This window comes from Ischnura elegans, chromosome 5 (genome assembly GCF_921293095.1).
Source record: "Ischnura elegans chromosome 5, ioIscEleg1.1, whole genome shotgun sequence".
NCBI lineage: Eukaryota > Metazoa > Arthropoda > Insecta > Odonata > Coenagrionidae > Ischnura > Ischnura elegans.
Window position 1 is genome coordinate 8,075,722 of NC_060250.1, and position 8,482 is coordinate 8,084,203.

The 8,482-nt window shown below is 37.9% G+C and overlaps 1 protein-coding gene across 2 annotated transcripts in view; it reads right to left on the minus strand.

Moving 5' to 3' along the window:
* Positions 1–8,368, minus strand: part of LOC124158476 (tumor protein p63-regulated gene 1-like protein) — a 48,211-nt gene extending 39,843 nt beyond the window's left edge. For both annotated transcript variants that reach the window (XM_046533596.1, XM_046533597.1), the window contains exons 1-2: positions 8,102–8,368; positions 7,754–7,943 (exon numbers count right to left, since the gene is read on the minus strand). In XM_046533596.1, coding sequence (XP_046389552.1) covers positions 7,754–7,943; positions 8,102–8,297 — 386 coding nt within the window. In that variant the 5' untranslated portion in view covers positions 8,298–8,368. The remainder of the gene's footprint in view (positions 1–7,753; positions 7,944–8,101) is intronic.
* Between the last annotated feature and the right edge of the window lie 114 nt (positions 8,369–8,482).

The following is an 8,482-nucleotide window of genomic DNA, read 5'->3' on the forward strand; positions in this document are numbered from 1 at the left end:
TTCAAGTAAATAATTCGTCAATTGAAGGTGACTCGAGTGTGGTATGTACTGTTGTAAGTGAAGATGTTCGACAGACACTCATCTCTAAAATTAATTCCCAGTTTTCAGAATTGCTTGATGGTAGTGTAGGCACTCTGCCTGGTGTCGTGTCGATTGAAGTTAAGGAAAATAGTAGACCTGTTGTTCAAGCAGCCCGTAGGATTCCTTTAAGTCTCCACTCAGAATTAAAAAATGAACTCCAGCGCATGGTAGCGGCGGGAGTGATTGAACCAATTACCAAGCCGACTAAATGGGTCAACAATATTGTCATTGTGAGGAAGAGGAGTAATAAAATTAGAATTTGCATTGACCCTCGTGAATTAAATAAATGTATAATTGTTCCTAAATTTCAATTGCCAACATTCGATGAAATAAAATATAGAATGTGTGGTGCTAAGGTTTTCACTATTCTTGATGCTTCAAGTGGGTTTTGGATGATGAAGCTGGATGAAAGAAGTAGTGAGTTGTGCACCATTATTACCCCATTTGGGCGTTTTGTCTTTCGCAGAATGCCATTTGGTGTTTCCAGTGCCCCTGAATTGTTTCATCGATTAATGGCACAAATATTTGAAAATATGGAAGGTACTTGTACTTATTTAGATGACATTTGTATTTGGGGTTCTAATGTAGACGAACTTTACCTAAGAGTGATAAAAGTTCTTCAAGTTGCCCAGAAAAATGGAATAAAATTTAATTTAGATAAATGCCAGTTTTTCACAAATGAAGCTTCCTTTTTGGGCCATATTTTTTCCGAAAAGGGTGTAAGTCTAGATCCCTTGCGTGTGAGATCCATCACTGAAATGAATCCTCCCACTGATAAGAAAGGAATTGAAAGATTTCTGGGTATGACCAACTATGTTTCAAGGCATATAAATAACTATTCCACCCTAACAGAACCATTAAGAGAGTTGCTGAAAAAGAATGTTATGTTTTTGTGGACAGATCGTCAAGAGCAGGCTTTCCAAAAACTAAAGCAAAAGCTAATCACTGCCCCTGTATTACAGTACTTTGATGCAAATAAGGATGTTATTCTCTCAGTGGATAGTTCTTCCACAGGCCTTGGTGCAGTGGTTTTACAGGAAGGAAAACCAGTAGCATTTGCATCAAGAGCACTTACTTCCACAGAAGTTCGTTATTGTCAACTTGAAAAGGAAATGTTAGGTATTGTGTTTGGGTGCCTTCGTTTTAGACAGTATGTGTATGGTAGGCAAGTTCTTGTGGAAACTGATCATCGTCCTTTGGAGACGCTATTTAAAAAGCCATTAAATAAAGTCCCTACACACTTGCAACGTATGATGTTAGCAATTCAAGCTTATAATTTACAAGTTATGTATAAGCCTGGGAAAGAACTGTACATTGCAGATACACTTTCTAGAGCTTATATTTCCGATGGCGTGGATGCAAATTTAGAAAGTCTCAATGAGGAAGTAATATGTCAAGCAAAACTGTTAACTGAAAACCTACCTAGGTATGTCAAAACCTTTGTGGGAAAAATTTAAATTGGAAACTGAGCAGGATAAATGCTTATCTGAGGTGAAAAGGTACATCATTAATGGGTGGCCTAGAAGTAAAAATGAAGTTAGTCTTGTAGTAAGGCCATTTTGGAATTTCAGGGATGAATTGACTGTGATTAATGATGTAATTTAAAAAAATAATAGTATTGTTGTTCCTAAAGCCCTGCAAAGGGATATGATTGAAAGGCTTCATGAAGGCCATGTAGGACTTGTAACAGCAAAAATTAGAGCAAGAAGTGCATTGTTTTGGCCGGGATTAATAATGATTTGTGTAATGTAATTAGTAAATGTACAACTTGTTTACAGTTTAAACCTGCTAATCCGAAAGAACCATTGTTATGGCATAAAGTCCCTGGTATTCCTTGGTATAAACTAGGTGCTGATTTATTTCAATGGAATGGTAAAATGTATTTGGTGGTAATGGATTATTACTCAAAATATATTGAAGTTGCTAAACTTAGTAATGTGACAAGTCAGTCAATTATCAACCATTGCAAATGCATTTTTTCAAGGTTTGGAATACCTGCTATTTTGGTAACTGACAATGGTACTCAATTTTCTTCTAAAGATTTTAAGAGATTTGCGTCACAATATGAATTTGAACTTGTAATTGTGAGCTCCAAATGGTCTCAATCGAATGGTCAGGCGGAAAGTGGAGTAAAAATTGTTAAACATATTTTTAAAAAATCTGCCGAATCAGGTGGTGATATTTATTTGGGTTTGCTGGAGTACAGGAACACCCCGAAGCCATACCTGCCTTCCCCTGCACAAACGCTATTTTCACGGCAGTTGCGGTCAAGAATACCTACTCATAATGCCAATTTAAAACCTTGTGTGACCAGTGATACTTTAAGTAAATGGTCTCGACGCCAGATGGCTCAAAGGAGATATTATGACAAACACACCAAAGAAATGTCACCATTTAAACCTGGTGATCCGGTTTTATTTAAAAAAAGGCCTGATAGTATATGGTTACCAGGAAAGGTGGTTGCGGTGAATGGTAAGCCGCGTTCTTATGAAGTAGTGGACCGTAATGGTACCAGTTTCACAAGAAATAGGGTCCATACCCTGATAAAAATAAACTCCTCCATTAAGGAGAGGTTTACCCTCCATTGAGGGTACAGGAAGGATAGGTGTACCCTTCCTGTACCCTTCAGCAAGGGTACACGAAGGGTATTTTAGAACATTGGTGGGTACGCCCTCTCCTTCCTGGAAGGTACGGGAAGGGTTTGGCCAGCCTCGATGAAGGGTACAGGAAGGACAAGTGTACCCTTCCTGTACCCTTCAGCAAGGGTACACGAAGGGTATTTTAGAACATTGGTGGTTACGCCCTCTCCTTCCTGGAGGGTACGGGAAGGGTTTGGCCAGCCTCAATGAAGGGTACAGGAAGGGTAGGATAAAATAAAAACTAAAAATCCATAAATTAACATAAAAATTAAAAAAATCGCTAATAAACTAAATTAAACGAATGGGGATGAGTTGCAACAGTGATTTCTAAAGTTATAGGGCATAAAAAAAATTAACCTTCACATGGTCTTGAACCCAGGACCTACATATTACAGGATCACGAACTAGAGATTTAACAACCCAGTAAACACGTATGACTCATGCATGAGGTCATAAAGAAGTCTGACGAATTTGTAGGACTCCTACAAAAGAGTCCCAAATGGCCTCATAATGATGTCTCCGTGAGGTCATATGCACTCGTATGGGAATTCTTTTCGCGGTCTCACACGACTCTGAAGGAGCTCAGTCAAGAGGTCTTATAGGACTCCTATAACAGTTCCAATATGATATAGGCGCAAATGTGGCGCCTCGACGTGTGTGATAATGGAACTACCTGGAGAACCAGAAAAATTACCCACTTCGTAATAATTCCGATAGATGGCTTTGAAATAGCCTACAAAAACGCCGGGGCCCCTACCAGCCCATTAATTAAGATTTCAAAATACTTTACGCACCTTTATTTAAGAAAATTCTCCGATGACATAAGTACCCGACGTATCCAATTAAAATAAAGCAAAATAATACATTTAATGAGAACCATAGGTGGAAGTACGGCAGAAAAACAAAATGGAATAGACAACTTCATGATATTTATAAATTTATTCTTCATAATATTAAGTCAATAAACAAACATCACGAGTTTTTGAATTCTTCTTCTCTGCATACTTTACGCGGTCTCCGCTTGATACAGCCACTGCCTCTCCACTCTCTTCAAGGCGACACCACTTGCTGATGTCGGGTTCCATTTCATAAGAGAGGCTGCAAAAAAACATTGAACTTAAGTTTGTTGAGAGTTATAATTGATAACATGATAACATCAAATAAACCAGATAAAGACTATTTATCTCATTAGCAGTCCCTAAATACTCCCAGGGCCGGTTTTAGCACCGAAGATGACCGTTTTAACTTGGTTAATTTTAGGAGTAACCGAATTAGTGAACTACTTTTGATTAACTCTTACACTTAATTACATTCCTATTGCATTAGAATGCTCTTAGAAGTTAACTTAAATACATGGTGAACGTTATTTCCATGCTTTACCGTTCCATAAGTTACATTACGAAGTGAAATCAAGCAAATTATAAATCGGTTAGCACTTTTGTTTGTTTACGTCATGATTTTGAGAACTGAGAAGTATATAAACTTCAATGATCTTAGGGAAAACTGTTTTGTGAACCCGAGATAATAAAAACATTGCTTGAACACGTACTAGATATGATCGAGATAGTGTATATTAGCGGAGATAATTTAAAATGCGATAACAGCAAATTTATAAGGATACGATGAATGAATGAAATGAAACATGAACAACAACAAATGCCTTAAGGCACGTTACATAACGTGTTCCACCTAAAAATTGTACATGGATATATTTACCGATAATCAATGATAAGCACGAACTTAACCAGCTTGGAAAATAGAAATATTAATGAGTTTTCTCATTAACAAGTGGAAAAAGAATCGGACACATAAAATCATTGAAACTTACCTTCCAAGTCTCCGTGCACGTAACACATCATGGTGTCCACAAGTTCGTGCCGATCTCAGATCCGATGGAATCCTGATTCACGTTCGTAGACACAAGGAAAAACACGAGCAAGAACTAGGCCATGGAGTACACACGATATTAATCATAAACTAGACGTCTGAGCTCAAGGCAGTAGAATAACACGGCAACACAATGGCGGACCTAGCGGAAAGTGGAAGTGTCAGCTTATTTAATAAAATCGGAGGGAGAAGTTTACGAACCCATCTCTTAATATGAAGAGTTAATTGAAGGAAGAAAAAATATTATACACGCAGAAATATATAATTACGATTGAAATTATAATTCATTAACATATACATGACTTGATTTTTCAGGCCTCATGTGTGTGTGATCTTGAAGACCACATGAAGTGTGAGGTCTTCAAGACTTTATGAAGTATGCGGTCTTAAAGACATCATTCATGTGACCTCATGAAGTGTGAGGTCTTAAAGGCCCTTTCATGTCTCTTAATGTGGAATCTTAAAGGAGTCCAACGTATGAGTTCATATAAGACCTCATTACGAATACTGTGTTGACTGGGAACCTCGGCTATCGAGGTACTTGACAGGAGTAGTTTCTCAACGGAACTTATACCACAAAATCTTAAGATGAGAATCGCACCCGGGCCTATGTGGAAGAAAGCTGTGACTTTTTTCTACCACACCTATTTCGTTTCAGAAAATAAGATCGGCATTCTAATACTGAACATCACTCTAGCGATGTCTCATTGTCAGCCACACAAATAGGTTACATCCTAAAACGTGAATGGAAGAACTTCTAAATGAGCTTTTTTCACACAATTACAGAAACTATTGTGTACAGTGGCGTAGTCAGGAATTTCGTATGGGGGGGGGGGTCCAAAACCAGGTGGGAAAAGTTTTGAAAAACAGGATAGTAAGTATTGGGATTCAACTTATTCAAACACTTTTGATAATCGAAAAACCTTCAATAGTCAAAGAAATATTTTTTAAATTCATTATTTTTCAATATTTTGATTTCTATTATGAAGGAAAATGATTGTGTTTTTATACTTCGGGGGGGCGGAGGGTCCGAACCCTCCGGACCCCACCCCTGGATACGCCACTGAATATGTATATTATTGTTTTCCTCAAGGAAATTTTAAAGATTAGTTGTGTAGCCCGTCTATCTTTGCTTTCAAAGACTGCTTACGTTCTTGTACGGAACTCAATACTCTTTAGCAGGTGAAAGTAGCTAAGGAGACTCTTTCAGGATATGTTTTCTTCAGTTATAAATGCTAAGTCCCAAGGAAGGGTAAACAAAGGATTTTTCTCTCCTTCCCTTACCCTTAATGGTGGGTAGAGGAAGGGTTGACGGATGGTAAGGGAAGGAGTTCCAAGGAAGGGTACACGAAGGATTTTTCTCTCCTTCCCTTACCCTTAATGGTGGGTAGAGGAAGGGTACACGGATAGTAAGGGAAGGAGTTCCAAGGAAGGGTACACGAAGGATTTTTCTCTCCTTCCCTTACCCTTAATGGTGGGTAGAGGAAGGGTACACGGATAGTAAGGGAAGGAGTTCCAAGGAAGGGTACACGAAGGATTTTTCTCTCCTTCCCTTACCCTTAATGGTGGGTTGAGGAAGGGTACACGGATGGTAAGGGAAGGAGTTCCAAGGAAGGGTACACGAAGGATTTTTCTCTCCTTCCCTTACCCTTAATGGTGGGTAGGGCGTGGGTTGTGCAAGGGTAACTACCCACCATGAAGGATGCCACCCTTCCTGTACCCACCATGGTGGAGTTTATTTTTGTCAGGGTATTTCCCGAAATTCATTGACTGACCAAGACACACCAGTAATTAAAGTGCCTGAAACAAATAAATTAGATGAGACCATTCAGAGCTCGGGCAACCACACGACTAAAAGTGGTCGTGTGATAAGAAAGCCTCAGCGGTACATCCAAGAGTGTTGAATCATGTATATATTTTGTTGAACATATTGTTAATTCATATTATTTGTTATTACAATGTTTTGAGATGGGTATTTATTTGGTAAGAGTGTTGAATCATGTATTTACTTATCATCATGTATATATTTTGTTGAACATATTGTTAATGCATATTATTTGTTATTACATTGTTTTGAGATGGGTATTTATTTTGTTCAGATTCAGCTGACATAAGTGAATTAATTAATTCAACTCTTAAAAAAGGGGAGATGTTGATGTAGTTGCCAAAGTGGCCGTGAGATGGCATCAGCGCCACCTCACTATTCACCTGTGGGTTGGCCACACACACTTATTCTGTGCAGTCTACTGTATGAACTCGCCGAATAAACATCTATGGATAATTGCATTCTTTTAATTGCTCATGATCGAACCCGATCAACAACGACATCTACATTTAATGTTAAGCCTTTCAAAGCAACATACTTGCCATGGAAATTAAATTCCTACTACCCATTGACCTCCAGTGGCAAATTTACTTTGCCTTCTTCCATAGTCACCTGACTTATTATGGGATTGAAATATAGTTCTGAAGTGACCCGCGTCCATAGGCCCATATATATGCGGTCACTTTAGGGGTCATATATGGGGTCACTTTAGAAATAAAATAATGTTTTCATGATGTGAAAAAGGGCTACGCACTAGGATTATTTCCTGGGCAAACTCAAAATGGAGCACAGTAAACAACTTTTTATACAATTGAGTATTTTGACCCTTCATGGTCACAGTATTCATAAGTGTTAATGTGAAGTAAAGGAAAACCTTAGAGCCTGATGTGCATGACATACTGATGAATATTCATCATCACTACAGTAGAATAAAGGACAATTTAGTAGTCCCCCACTGTATAATACAGTATATATCTATAGATCTTTTTTAGATACTCGAGTATCTAAAAAAGTACTAAATCATTCAAAGAAATAAAACTAATGGGTTTTTATTGGGCTTGTCAGCCGGCCATGATTTAAAACGATAAATTATCATTGGCTCTTGTGTAAGCATTTTATCTATTACAAGAATTCGTTGAGAGTAATACCTCTGAAATAAAATTTTAATTACCAGATTCCTGTGTTTTTGTAATGTTTTATGAAGATGGCAATCGCAGTGCATTTCCTTTAAATTTCAAATAAAATATTAGTATAATAAATGAAACATGTACCTGATGATAATTTCTGGGATATAAAATAATTTTGAAAGTAAAGAACTCACTCTGTTAGCAACCAGCATCCGATCACCTCACCATCTTTTTCCGGAAAAACAAGGGTTTTCAAGCACTCTTCTATTGCACTATCCACCAGGCCAGATCGGAATGAAAAAAAGTCTTTAGCATTTTCTACTGAGTTGAAAGGCAGGGCACTGGGTGCAACTTGCATATTGCCCGAAGTTTTCGGGGTCTCGACTGCAACAGAAATAACACTGTAGGCAGCAAGGGTCGCGAGGTCGACTTTAACTTGACAAAGATAATTTAGCCCATCTTTATCCACATTAATGTAGCATTTTGATTGTAAAATACCAACAGCAACAAAGGCAGATTAGGTCTTGATAATGTATTAGTACCTTTAGGACTAGGACTGCGGCTATTTAAGTAGTATGGATCACTACGAATTTGCAGTGTCGCGCCTTGAAAATCATCTTGGGCAGCCTCTTCATCTAGAAGCGTATCATCCATAGTGCTCACACTCTCGTTGTCTTTAGTCACACATTCTTTTCCTTCGTATTTACACTCGGTCATATCGCTGTCATTTGCAGACATCCATGTAAATAAACATATGACGATCGTGCTCCGCTCATTGAAAAACAGTGGGAAATATAAAGAATATTAGTGTTCTAAACATTCTGATTTCAACTTCTTGTCGATCACATTTCTTTCTTTGCTTTAACTGTCTTTTCTAATGTATTATTTTAAATAGGTATTTTTCACGATTGAGAGAATTAATG